The 14,585-nt window shown below is 39.1% G+C and overlaps 1 protein-coding gene across 2 annotated transcripts in view; it reads left to right on the top strand.

Moving 5' to 3' along the window:
• Positions 1-14,585, top strand: part of LRCH2 (leucine rich repeats and calponin homology domain containing 2) — a 99,516-nt gene that overhangs the window by 29,514 nt on the left and 55,417 nt on the right. For both annotated transcript variants that reach the window (XM_042974815.1, XM_042974814.1), the window contains exons 2-5: positions 1,510-1,654; positions 5,592-5,718; positions 10,541-10,646; positions 10,735-10,871. In XM_042974815.1, the coding sequence (XP_042830749.1) occupies positions 1,510-1,654; positions 5,592-5,718; positions 10,541-10,646; positions 10,735-10,871 (515 nt within the window). The remainder of the gene's footprint in view (positions 1-1,509; positions 1,655-5,591; positions 5,719-10,540; positions 10,647-10,734; positions 10,872-14,585) is intronic.

Genomic DNA, 14,585 nt, shown 5'->3' with positions numbered 1-14,585 from the left:
CTATCGATGTTCTCCCTGACACAGATAAATAATATTCTTATGTTTTTAACCAAATAAGTATAATGAATTAATGTAAGCAAAGTGAACTTCTCTGATGAGGTAGCAGTGGTTCTCAACACGGGTAGGGGGGTTTGAACCCCAGGGGACATTTTTTGGCTGCCATGATCAGATGGTATTAATGGCATCTTATGGATAGATGCCAGAGATGCTGCTAAATATCCTATAACACCCAGGATAGCCTCACACAACAAATCGTCATGCCCCCTAAAAGGTCAGTAGTGCTTCACTTAAGAGACGCTTTTAGGGTATTTTTTTCAACCTGCCACATGATGTCCTAAGTTTTTTTCAAAATGCCATTTAACAAACCTTTAAAGGAGGTGTAATGGTTATAATAATTCCATGATTTTATTTTTGTGAAAATTGAAATGAATGGAAGTATATTTGTGTGTATGTGGAATAATTTAGGAGAGGAAGGAATCAAGAATGAATACCAGGTGTGTGGCTTGTGCAACTCAACAGGAGGATGTTGGTGACATTACCTGAGATAAGAGAAACAGATGTGAGGAAGAAGATCTTCACTTCGGATTTTTACAGAATCTGTACAGATTTTGTAGAATTTGAGGTGCTTGAGAGTTATCAAGAGAAGTTCTGACGATCAGAACATAGGTGTTGAGACAGAGCTTTAATTTGAAACTTGTCGGTATATAAAGATTATTTTGGCCCTGGGACTGGGTGGAATCATCCGCTAAAGTGTATATCTTAAGATGGAGAGAATATCTTGTCACAGCTCTTAGGAACATCGACGTTTACAATACAGACAGGGGAAAATCTAGCAAGAGACTAATAAGTAGCCAGAGAGATGATAAGAAGTGATGCAGAAATGTAGGCTTCTAAGCCAAGAGAAGGGAAACGTTTCCAGGTGGATGAGTCATTAGTGATATGGAGGCTGTTGGTGACCTTGATGAGCATGAAAGTGGAATAGAAACAAAATTACAGTGGGTTGAGAAATGCATGGTAAGTAAGAAATTTAGATGTGTTGTAGATTTATGTAAGTTTGGCTGTGAAGGAGGAAGAGGTGGAGGAGGATGTGGGATCAGCGGAGGACGTTTTGTGTTTTTGAAAGGATCGGAGAGAATTCTTCATTGGAATTTTAAAAGATAAATTTTAAAGCTATCAAAGCATATCAAGTACAATTTGTTACTCAATAAGCTTTAAATGAGTATGTTTCTACATGGCTTTTTTTTTGCCTTTTTGGATAATATTTTATAATATTGTATGTATGTACGTATGTATGTATGTGAGCTCTACACCCAACTGGGGCTTGAACTCACAATCTTGAGATCAAGAGTCGCATGCTGTACCGACTGAGCCAGCCAAGAGCCCCATATTTTATGATATTTTAAATAGTTGCTTAGATTCTAAGTGATTCAGCAAGTATGAAAATAATTCTGTTAATTGTTAATAGATACAGGTTTATGTTTGATACTCAAATATTACTTTTTTTTCCAGATCTTTCGAGAAATCGTTTTACAGAAATTCCTTCTGATGTTTGGTTATTTGCACCTCTTGAAACATTAAATTTATATCATAATTGCATCAAAACCATTCCTGAAGCTATCAAAAACCTGCAGATGTTAACATACCTTAACATTAGGTAAGGAAACCTTTTTGTTTTTGTAGATTTTGTTTTTTATTACGGTTCTAATCCTTTCCAGTAACAAAGGATTGTGTTTGGTTTGGCTGTGTAACCCATATTTATTTCAGCAGTGTCTTACTTATATTTGTTACGTGTTCACATTACTTTATAGGTTTTTGGTCTTGTTCTTGAGAGTAGTGCTTCTCAACCTTTAACCTGCACAGGAGCCACCTGGGGATTAAAACATCTGATTATCTGCATATCTAGTGAGCCCCCTGGTAATGCCAATGCCTGCTGGTCCTTATCACTTTGGGTAGCAAGGCTTTAGAGCAGAAGTATTTTTCTGAAACCATAGCACCACACTACAGATTTATTCATATGCATCCTCAGAGTGAAACGTTATTATTATTATTATTATTTTTAAGTTTATTCTTTATTTTGAGAGAGAGAGAGCAAGCACGAGCAGGGGAGGGGCAGAGAGAGAGGGGGACAGAATCCCAAGCTCAAAGCCCGATGAGGCGCCTGAACTCACGAACCATGAGATCATGACCTGAGCCGAAACCAAGAGTTGGGCACTTAACTGACTGAGCCACCCAGACGCCCCTTAAAGTGAGCCATTATGAAGAAACAGTTCTTGAGCTCTGTTTTTCACACTCTTGTGAGTTCTTGTTGCCACTTTAAGGATGGATGGATTGCGATGGGAGCGTTGGAATGTTAGGAAGTAGATAACGGTTGATGTTAATAATGCTTACCGTGTGCCAGACATTACAAATATGTTATCCATGTTACATCATCTCCTCAGCAGCATTTTGAGAAAGGTACTATTATTATCCCTGCATTACGGATGAGAAACTGAAGTGCAGAGGGAAACTGTATGCCCAGAGTCATGTGTGTGTGTGTGTGTGTGTGTGTGTGTGTGTGTGTATAGACACACACACACACACACACACACACAGCAAGTGGTAGAGCCAAGATTCAGATCAAAGCAGTATGACTGTAGAACTCTCTTTCTTAGCTGTTACCCTCTATTTATATCAGTCACCATTCGATAAGTATAAGAAAAAGATTGTCCTGTCAAATGAGTGACATTGAATGGAAACTGGTATATTGTGTCTTATGCTTAAGATCATTTTCGGGGCGCCTTTGTGACACGTGTGACTCTTGATCTCGGGGCTGTGGGCTTGAGCCCCATGTTGGGTGTAGACATTATTAAAAAAATCAAACCTTCAAAAAAAGTAGAATCATTTTCTTGCGTTCCTTTTTTTTTAGTTGTAAGGGTCATTTCTTCCCCCTCCTTAACAAAATGACCTGTCTAAATTCCCATATAGGGAAGTGGGAAATACTAATACATATAAATAATAATGCTCCTTCCTTGCTGCGATGTACTAATCCTTCTGTATGTCTCCCTCAGTGACGTCATCTAGCAGTACTTACTATTTTAGCTGAAACTTTATACTTGAAAGTGTGTGAGAGGAAATTCCTTTCATAGATGTAGTCATTTGGGTTGCTCTTTTCTAATTCTCTAATATCTCCTTGGCCTGGCTTGGGGGAGAGGTTTGAGGCAAGTAAGGCCTTAGTTTAAGTTTTGTCTCTGTTTTTGTTTCAGTTTGCTCTTTTATGGAAAAAAGTAACTTGTCAAAAATTGAATTTCTATTTGAATAGAAATGTATGGCAATCTTAAAATAGTTTCACTAAAACTTTCTCTGATTCTTTGCTGTTTTGATCTCTAAAAGTCACCTCCCGATTTTTATGTGTAGTCACAAACAGTTTTGAACAAACTTGATTGAAATAACATTAGTCCTTGTTTCTGATTTCTTTTGTCTCTAAAACATGGCAAAAAAGTGAAGATTAATGACTTATTAGCTGTGTATAAAGAAATTCGACTCTGGAGAAAGCTGACTGCTAACTCAATGAACCTTCTTAAAGGAGGAAAATAGGCTTTTTTTTTTTTTTTTAAATAAGCTCTAGGCCCAGCGTGGGGCTTGAACTCACAACCCTGAGATCAAGAATTGCGTGCTCTACCCACTGAGCCAGCCAGGTGCTCCCCTCCCCCCCCCCCCAAAATAGACCAATTTTTAACTTTTTTTGGTCTGGGGAAGGTTAGAATGAGTTTGTATGTGCTGTTATTTTCCTCACTTACTTTTTTATTTTGGTGAAAATGCCTTGAGAAACTTGTAAGATGCTTTTTCAGCTCTCTTCCTGTGTGCTCTTCCCTTTTTTAGAAGAATTCTGTAGGAAGATCCTTGTGTGCTCCACAAGGGCACCTTCCCAAGGATTCTATTTGATCCTGAAAGTGTCAAGAATTGTAACAAGCTCCTGGCATATTTGACATTCCAGCAGCCTGGCCAGGATTGCTGGTCTAGGGGCATTGTCTATTTTTTTAAGTCTGTTCCTTGTGATTAAAGCCAATCTAGTATTTCTGGATGTCCTCTGCAGGCATAACATGGGGAGGGAGAGGTCCTGATGTTCTTCCTTGGGCTGCCACTGGGTTTTTGTTGCTGTGTATGTTCCGCACAATGCTAGGTACAGGTCTATCACTGCCACTTTGAAAAACAGGAAAAATAATCGCTTATTTTTATGAATACTTGTTAGTGTGTAAATGTAATGGTATACTTTATATATTTTTAGTAGGGGGATTGTCTTAGTCTGTTTGGGCTGCTATGACGGGATGCCATGTACTGGGTGCCTTGTAAACAACAGAAACTTATTTTTCACATTTCTGGAGGCGGGAAGTCCAAGGTCAAGGCACCGGCAGATTTGGTGTCTGGTGAGGACCTGCTTCCTGATTTCATAAACGGCCGTCGTCTAGCTGTCCCCACTTGGCAGAGGGAGCAAGGGAGCTCTCTGAGGTATTTTTTTTATAAGGGCACTAAACCCGTTCATGGGGGCTCCACCCGTATGACCCGATCACCTCCCAAAGGCCCTACTTCCAGAGACCATTACATGAGGGATTAGGTTTCAACATTATAATTTTGTGGGGAACACAAACATTGAATCTATAGCAGGGATCATTTGGGTCTGCATTGGTATGTGAATTTGACCCACCGTATGTACGTTGAGGGGAAGGACCCCAGAGCCTTACTGCCCAGATTTGAATCCTGGCTCTCCTATTTACCAGCTGTGTGACTTGGAGCAGTTTGCTTAATCTCTTTTTGACTGATTCTTCATCTGTAAAATGGGCATCGTGATATTCTCTCTCTTCCTAAAGCAGGTTGTTGTGAGGGTTAGCGAAGTTAACTCATGGGAGGTACTCCGACCGTGGCCCGGCACGTAGTATGTACTCAATAAATGCGAGTTGTTGCTATATTTAGGTTAGTTGTTGCTAATGTTAGTTGTGCTGTATCCACAGAGATAGGAATGTTCTGTCAGCTTTGATCCGAGATAAAGGTGTGGGTGGGCCCTTATACCATAAACTCATAAGAAAAGGGAATGGATCAGGGTTACTACATGTTTTTGAACATGTAGCCCCAGTCATTCTTTTATAAACATTTTAACGTGGTGGCAGGTGCAAACTTATCCTTGGGACTTTTCCTTAGATAAAGGTATGGAGGTATTGAATGCGGTGAAATGAGACCAGAGAACAAGGTTCTGGCATTTTCTAGCGCAGAAGAATGATTCTGGGTTTTGAGACCTGATGGCATGTAAGACAGTATCATAGGTGACAACACAGGCTTTGCAGTCTCTTGTGACTGGGCAGGTCACTTAACACAGTTGTAACGTTTGTTTTCTTATTTGTATAATAGAGACAGTACTGCTTACCTGCCTTACGGGGTTGATGTGAGTAGTAAAGGAGATACTACATTTAAGGCTTTTAGTATGATACAGAGTAAGCACTCATTAAATGATAGTTTTTATTTGGTGAAACTTTTTATTTACTTTTGAGGTGATTTGTTCTTTTTCAACAGAGCAGAAATTTCAGACATATCTCATAATGAGACTCTCTTATTCTTTTCAGTCGAAATCTTTTGTCAACATTGCCAAAATACCTATTTGACCTTCCCCTTAAAGTTTTGGTCGTCAGTAATAATAAACTGGTATCCATTCCAGAAGAAATTGGGAAGTTAAAAGACTTAATGGAATTGGTGAGTAAAACCGTTGTATTGATCGTGTATAATAATATATTGTGTGTAACATGCATAACATGTATTTTGGAAGATTGCTTTTTATGGAATTTCAGTGTAATTTTTTAAAAAAAGAATAACTTGGTATGTGTCTGTGTTCACCGTAGTAAAATTTTGAGATCCCATTGCTTATGTCTGATTTTAGCTCACAGCCACATTAAGAGCCTGGCTGTTTCTCAGTCCTAGTGAGGTCAGAAGGTTTGCTTATAAGCTTTGAGAAATGCTTTTCAAACCAGTAAGCATTTGTCTGTGCATTTTGGGGGCAGTAAAGGTCTTCGACCGGGGCTGCTATGAAAGCCTCAGAGAAAGGGAATAAAGGAAGAGAGTGTAATGCCTGCAAAGTAGAATGAACAAAATAACTCTCGCGTTTCTATATTCTCTTGTGATTTTACAACACTTTTGGGACCAAGATAGAAAGAGGCCATTGTGTACAACTGATTGTAGAAATAAAGGAATAAAGTAATTACCTTGTACAGGACATTTTAGGTATTAAAGGACATTGAACTTTGACAGAAACATAATTATCTCCTCAAAACATTGGCCCGTTTTCTCATCTTTCTGTTACTTTCCGGAGGGGCCAAGGGCAGGCCAGGATGGGCACTTTGGCATGATTATTTTGAGTTAAAAGCAATCCATCCAACAGATTTAGGAAAAGTTCTTTAGTCCCCCACCTCAACTGTCTAAATTTACAGTGGAAAGGAGAGCCTGTACCAGGATAGGCACTATTAACAGAGGTTCCTCTTTGCCTAAGAAAGTTATTTGAATAATCCAGCACACTTTGTTTTCCAAACATGTCCTCTCACCTTCCTGCTAATAATGCTCTTCCTCCTTTGTATCCCCAGACTCTTACCCCTCTCCTTAGCTCAGGATGTCACATAAGCCTCTTCTTGCCTGTCTTGGGAATTTCATGTTGGTATGGATTCTCCGTACTTAAGAAACGGGATTTCATTTTCTCCTGTTAATTTGTCTCATGTCCGTTTGATTCTTAGTCCGTCTAGAAGGACTTTGAAAGGCATTTCTTTCTCGCCAATGCTTCCACCTCACACAGTACAGCTTGCTGTTTATTTCTATTTTTTGTTCTGTCTGGAGTAATGCTTTCCTGATATACGGACATTTTAAAAGTATTCTTAAGTATCGGGGTGCCTTGGTGGCTCAGCTGGTTAAGCGTCTGACTCCTGATTTTGGCTCGGGTCATGATCTCACCGTTTGTGGGGTTGAGCCCCACTTCAGGCTCTGCGCTGACAGCACGGAGACTGCTTGGGATTCTCTCCCTCTCTCTCTCTCTGGCCCTCCCCCCCTCGTACTCTGTCTTGCCCTCTCTCTTTCTCTCTCTCAAAATAAATAAACGTTAAAAAAAACAAAAGTATTCTTAAGTATGACTTTATTATGTGTGGAGGGCCAAAAGTTTTTTTGAGGAACTTATCCATGATTCTTCAGTGGCAAATTAATGTGCAAATAGAATGTTATGAACAGACGTTTCGGGAACGTCATCCTTTTATTTCTTTTATCCAGTAATGAATACCTGCATGTGCAATTATAACACAAGGAGACTTGAACTTAGTCCTGTTATGTTTTAGAACCATAGAATTTTAACCACTTGCTAGCATAGGAATCCCCAACACATCTAGTTGTACGTTTTCAGTGGTGGATAAATCTTGTGTGTGTGTGTCACCGAGGCATCCTTTATTCTCTTTTGCAAAACTCCTATTTGTTATCTTTATTATTTTGAACTAAAATACACGCCCCCTATCACTTTTATCCATTGGTCCTGGGACTACCATGTGAAAAAGTATAGATAATGACAACTTTTCTTCCCTTCAAGTATTTGTAATCTGTCATGTGTTTACTCTCCCATTTCACCAAACTCTAAGGCCTATTTTTCTGTAGTTTAAACATCTTTATTACTTTTACTCCTTTCTATATTTTCTGTATTTCTGTTCTTCATTACTTTTTATTTTTAGCTATTTAAAATTTTTTTTGGTAACATTTATATATTGTTGAGAGACCGAGCATGAGCAAGGGAGGGGCAGAGAGAGAGGGAGACACAGAATCTGAAACAGGCTCCAGTCTCTGAGCTGTCAGCACAGAGCCCGATGTGGGGCTCAAACCCACTAACCGTGAGATCATGACCTGAGCCGAAGTGGGACACTTAACCGACTGAGCCACCCAGGTGCCTCACTATTTTTAGCTATTTTTATCCTGAAAACGTTTCCCTTTATTAAGGTCCCTTTTAACATTATACTCACAAATGAACAGAAGATTCTAGATGTGATTTAACAAATTCATAGTAAAAAGGGGACCAATATTTAGCTTGACCCAGACACTGTTAATATTTCTTTTAAGTGTATTTATTTTGAGGGAGAGAGAAAGAGAGAGTGTAGTGAGTGAGGGAGGGGCAGAGAGAGAGGGAGACAGAGAGAATCCCAGACAGGCTCCACGCTGTCAGCGCAGAGCCTGAGGTGAGGCTTGAACTCATGGACCTTGAGATCATGACCTGAGCTGAAGTCAAGAATTGGACGGTTAACTGACTGAGCCACCCAGGTGCCCCTAGGTATTTAATATTTCTAAAGATTTTATAAATATTGTACTTTGAGATTCTGTGGCTGTGTAATTTCTTTTTCTTTTTTTGTCATTTAGTTTTGGCCCTATGTTCTAAATTATATTACATGAGATGGTTTTGGGATAGATAAAATTTTAAGAATATTTAGGATTTTTAGAATTATTCTAGTATTTTTAGTTATTAAATAGAATATTTTAAAGCTACTACAGATTGTATTTTACTAGACACTATAAAAATATCATGCTTTTATTTAAATTCTTGAAATCAGTAACAGTGGATAGATAGCATTAAGATGGCTAATTGATAATGGTAAATCACGTAATGAGTTTGTGGGTAGTACCTGTCATTGGAGTATTTCCCGTGACACCGTTCCGCAAGAATGTGGTGGCCAACTATAGTGCGATTCTATAATTAAAAACCTGGGAAATCTTCTCAGGTCTCCAATCCCCGCAGAGCATTTTGTAGAGTACCTATTGGTGAGTGGGTCAGTTTTTTGTGTTTGGGTTTATTTCTTCTGGGCGGCTATCAAATTTCAATGGATTTTTTTAGATAGAACTCTCCAGTATTGGATACTTTTTGCAGGAAACAATAGTATTAATTTAAAGGACGTTTTCTCCAAATTTGATTATCTTTCATTTGGATAATAGCCTATTCTCACCGTAGCAGCAAAGGTCCTGTCAAAATAGAAGTCAGATCATGTCATACCTCTGTTTATAAGTTTTTGGTTCCTGCCCACACCTCTCCGAGTAAAGGCCTAAGTTGTACCCCTCCCCCCAGTTTAGTCTCCTGCTTGCCCGCTTTCTTCTAGCGACACTGAATTTCTTACTGTTCTTTAGTACAAGTCAGGCATGTTTTGCTTACGAGCCTTTTTACATTTATCGTTCCTTCTTTTTTTCCTTAAGTTCCTTCTTTTTTGCCTTTCTTATATATTGGCATGGCCCATACTTTCAGCTCTGACAACACTGCTCAAATACCAGCTTCTCCATGAGACAATCTAAATTCAGCACTTAGAACCTGGTTTAGCAAATAGTATTTGATGAATAGATATTGTTGAATGAAGGTGCCTTAGGTATAGTTTGAAAGAAGTATGTAGGGTACATTTTTTCTTTTTTTTAAGTTTATTTATTTATTTTGAAATACAGCGAGAGCACGAGCGTGTGAGCAGGGGAGGGGCAGAGAGAGAGAATCCCAGGCAGGCTCGGGTGCTGTCAGCACGGAGCCCGACTTGGGGCCAGATCTCACGAATCGTAAGATCATGACTTGAGCCGAAATCAGGAGTCAGGCACTTGACCAACTGAGCCATCCAGGTGTTCCGGGATACATTTTTCCAGTCGTCTTAGCTCTATTGGATTTTTCCCTGCGTGGCTTCAGTATTCTGAATTTACCCTCTTGCCTTTTTAATTTTTGATAAAACTGAATATATGTGCCACTCTGTTCCCTTCAAGCTAATATCATTTCCAGTGAACGCTGGAAATTGGAAGAAGCTGCAGAAGAATGTGAATTTCATCTGCCGTGTGTCTGGAATGATTGCTGTATGAGCTCACGCTGCAGATTTTTCTTTGAGGGGAGGAAGAGAGCACAGTTACTTTCAGCTGTCTCCTGTTATGGGAAAGTGGTCTCATTTACCTTTAAATCAGGAACTTGCATTTTAATTTAACCCTGAGACATTTCTGATTCAGATCTCCTGGAAAGTCTTTGCGTTATGATGTGAGCCACAAGATTTTGAGCTTGTAACCCCTCATATTTTGTGTCCCGTTGAGAAAGAGGTTTAAATTGATTCTGACCATAGCCTTTGGTTCTCCAGCTCACGTCTGTAAATCCTTGACTTTCTCAGCTTCTGTCCAACAGAGTAATTCAAAACTACCATAATTGACAGATTATCAAAGCGATTGATGGTTGTTTTTTATTTTACCTCTGAATGAGGAGTGCCTGGATTATCCTTACTTCTGGTTTTGGCTGGTGAGAGTAGTCTTCAGCTGCGGTTTTCAAAAGGCTGAATTATGTAGTCCTAAGTTATTATTCACAGTTTTGCACGGAAAAATTTAACTGTGCTACCTTGACTTTATGATGAAACATTAATAGAAATCTGCCAGATAATCCATTTTCAGAGAAACAACATTTGAGGTAGCTTTTGCTATTGGCCATGTGCTTTAATTTGAAAATGGAAATATGTCTGTATTTCTCAGTTAGTTTGTTATCATTTTATTTTCTTACTTTCCTTAGGATATCAGCTGCAATGAGATTCAGGTCCTTCCCCAACAAATGGGAAAATTACATTCACTTAGAGAGCTAAATATCAGAAGAAATAATCTTCACGTGTTGCCAGATGGTAAGATGCTCATTCTTTTTACTGAAATGAACAAGAGAGCAACTATATGCAATTTAATTTAATTTAATTATTTTTCATTTCTGAACAGAATTAGGAGATCTTCCCTTAGTCAAGCTGGATTTCTCCTGTAATAAAGTGACCGAAATTCCAGTTTGTTACAGGAAGCTGCATCATTTGCAAGTAATGATTTTGGATAACAATCCGTTGCAAGTACCACCAGCACAGGTTTGTAATAAAAATACAGTACGTGTTCCTTCTATTTTTCTTCATAATTATCAATCAGATTGCTAAATCAGAAAGCATCAGAATTAGGAGTCAATTCGTTGTTGAGGCCTTATTGGCCAAAGGAGTTTTTCTGCGAAGTGACTTTTTCACTTGGGTAGGAGTTTTAGTTTCGCTTCTGGAGCACAGAATTTAGAATGCTCGGATACGTAATTCTGTTTGTCAGCGTTCCTTTAAAAACATAGACTGTGGAGGGTCTCTACCTCTATCCTACTCGGGTATGTATCTACTTGACTTTCTGTTGTATGATTGATTGGAACGCATTCTCAACACTGATAGATGGAATCCTAACAGAAAGAACAAGATACAAGTGGAAAAGAATTAATTCAGCCTTTTAGTTTGAGGATTCAATCCATATGGAATCTACTAAAATGACAGTAAAGGAATGTACCAAGATATAAACCCATAATAAGGCCAGAGAATGAGAGGGAAGAGGGCAGCAGGGGAGGGATGGCAACAGAATTTTGGAACACGGAAGATAGGTGAAATAGTGGGAACTGGGGTCTTTACTTACACTGGCACGAGAGGATCTGGCTGAGGAGGCACATGGCAGTGAGATGCCAGCAGGCGCTCTGCTCCAGAAGAAGGGTTGCCTTTTTCTTTCTACAAAGGTACATTCCACTCATTCCAAAGAGGATGCTTTTTCTAATTCAAATGAAGGCTGCCTGGTGTCCTGGTAGTAGCTGCCTTAGCAGCGCAGGGGAAAGCTGGAACTTGGGTCTGCTATGGGAGAGGGCAACACGAAGAAGGTTGATTTACTTGCTGTGTTAGGCCTGGGAATGGCTTGGTACTGGAGGAGAGCTGTAACTGAATAGAAGGATGAAAGACTGGAACTGTGAAAGTCTGTAGAATGTCTGAGGCAGTGCTGTCCAGCAGAACTTTGTCAGCTACAGGAACGTTCTGTGATTTGTGCTGTCCAGAATTGTTTTTAATGTTTATTTATTTTTGAGAGAGAACGAGAGAGAGAGGGAGAGAGAGAGAGAGAGAGAGCGAGCTAGCGGGGAAGGGGCAGAGAGAGAGGGAGACAGAATCCAGAGAAGGCTCCAGGCTCTGAGCTGTCAGCACAGAGCCTGAAGTGGGGCTCAAACTCATGAACCGTGAGATCATGACCTGAGCCAAAGTCAGACTCTTAACCGACCGAGCCACCCAGGCGCCCCCTAAGGAGCCTAAATTTAAATTTAATCTTATCTTGATTAATTTTAGATGAAATAGCTTCATGTGACTAGTGTGACTGCCATATTGGACAGTACAGGTCTTAAGATTTACACCCTCAGATTCTTGCCCTTAGCTCTGTAGCCGCATGCCTAGCCCTCACTTGCCTTAGCAAAAGCCTGCGGTTTATTCTACGGCGTAGGTAGATTCTCTCAGATTCTCTTCCATAACTCAGCAGCCAAATGTGTATCACTGTTGGCCTCAGCAGAATATTTTCTTGTCATAATACTGTATTTTGATTTAATGAGAGATTGTGACATAGGTGTAATAATAGCAGAGATATTTCTAGTGCTTACTGTGTTCCAGGCACTATTGAAATGCTTTACATGCATTAAATTATTTGATTCTTATAGTAACCCTGTAAAACAGGTACTATTATATCTCATTTTATATATGAGGAAACAGAAGCGTAGAAGTTATGGGACTTACTTATTCAATGCCACATAGCTTGCGTGGGTACAGCTGGTTCCAAAGCAAGGCAGTCTGACTGCAGGGTCTGTGCTCTGACCATTAGGCTATACTTCTGAAGGAGGAAATAAATTGATGGGGATTGAAGATGGGAGGATGGTATGGTGGCGGTGATGATATGTGATAGTGGTGGGCAGTGGTAATGTGAGAAATCTGAGTCCTCATTTTCCTTAGTAAGACCTCAATAAATAACATCTATAGCTAAGAAGTAAAACAGAACCGTATTACTGATATATATGAAGGCAAATAGCAGAAAACCACTCGAAAGAGTTGGTATGTGGGGACTAAGTCTTGGAGATTGAAAGGAGTGAAATGGGGGATTAATTTTTCGTTACCACTTTTGTAATTCTCTTTGATTTTAAATTATGTATGTGAATTACTGCAATAAAAAATTTACAGAAGAAAAGAATTCACCGGTGTTTAATTTGGTAATGAAAGATGATTGTTTTTTGGTTTATACAGATAATGGGATATATTTTAATTGGTAATTATTTATATTCTAATAGCTCAGAAGTTTTTCCTTTTAAATGAGGTTTTTCAGTGGTCAGGTCTTGTATCTGTTACAATTATCTAAGAAACATTCTTTATGCCTGGAATGATAATTACTGTTTCATGTACTTTTCTTACTGGTTTTTTTTTTTTGTTTGTTTCTTACCGTTTTCTTTGTTGATTATTTTTTGCATGTTTGTAGGTTATGTAAGACCATCCATAAAACAAAGCATTGTTTTTAAGATTTCACTTTCTAAGTAATCTCTACACCCGATGTGGGGCTTGATCTCACAACCCTGAGATCAAGAGTCCCATGCTCCACCGACTGAGCCAGCCAGTCCTTCCAAAACATTTTTGAATCAGTTATAAAAAACTGTTTGTATTTTTTATTTGTCTTTATTTTTTAAAATGTGTGTGGTGTGTGTGTGTGTGTGTGTGAGAGAGAGAGAGAGAGAGAGACAACGCACAGGAGAGGAGGAGGGGCAGAGCGAGAGAATCCCAAATAGGCTCCACGCCAACAGCGCAGATCCAAATGTGGGGCTCGTACTCATAAACCATGGGATCATGACCTGAGCGGAAACGAAGGGTTGGAGGCTTAACTGACTGAGCCACCCAGGCTCCCCTAAAAATTTTTTTAAAGTAAGCTCTCTACACAATGTGGGGCTTGAACTCAGGACCCTGAGATCAAGAGTGGCACGCTTTACTGACTGACCAGCCAGGCACCCCATGATTACAGTTATTGAGAAATATTTATTTGATATTTTTCATGGTGACTGAAGTTAACTTACCGTTTTCTTACTGCTCATTGTCTTTTTTATGTAAAATACTTTCTTTCACATAGTATTTTACCCCTCATTATTCCTCTTCTCCACCACCAATGAAAGTAACTTTTCAGGACAATATTTTAGTTGAATTGACCATTTGAAAAATTATTTTATTCTAACTGGCCTGCTATCACACCTTTCAACAAATTCATTTTTCCTATATTTATATTATTTTGATTAATTTTATTCCAGTGTTTGGACCAAAGAACTTTGTGGTTCTGATAAGATTACTTTAAAGAATTACATGGGTTATTATTATTTTTTTTCTGTTCTCATCACTACGGTGAATATATTTCTTCTCACTTTTTTCTAATAAAAACAACTTTTGTGAGGGACGCCTGGCTCAGTCGGTGAAGCATCCAACTTCGGCTCGGGTCGTGATCTCGAGGTTTGAGTTTGAGTCCTGCATCGGCTCTGTGCTGACAGCTTGGAGCCTAGAGCCTGCTTTGGATTCTGTGTCTCTGTCTCTCTGTGCCCCTTTCCCGCTCTCTCTCTCTCTCTCTCTCTCAAAATAAACAATAAAATAAAATAAGCAACTTTCGTGAATTATAGATTTTATATTATTTAGTGGTTTGTTGTACTTTTAGCAAGAAAACTTTAGTCATGTACAGAAAAATTAACTTATAAGTGGCAGTAGACTTTTAGTTGGTATTGTCAGATTTTT

Source organism: Panthera tigris, chromosome X (assembly GCF_018350195.1).
Source record: "Panthera tigris isolate Pti1 chromosome X, P.tigris_Pti1_mat1.1, whole genome shotgun sequence".
In the NCBI taxonomy this organism is placed as follows: domain Eukaryota; kingdom Metazoa; phylum Chordata; class Mammalia; order Carnivora; family Felidae; genus Panthera; species Panthera tigris.
Note: the sequence above shows the minus strand (reverse complement) of the source record. Positions and strands in the feature narration are given on the sequence as shown.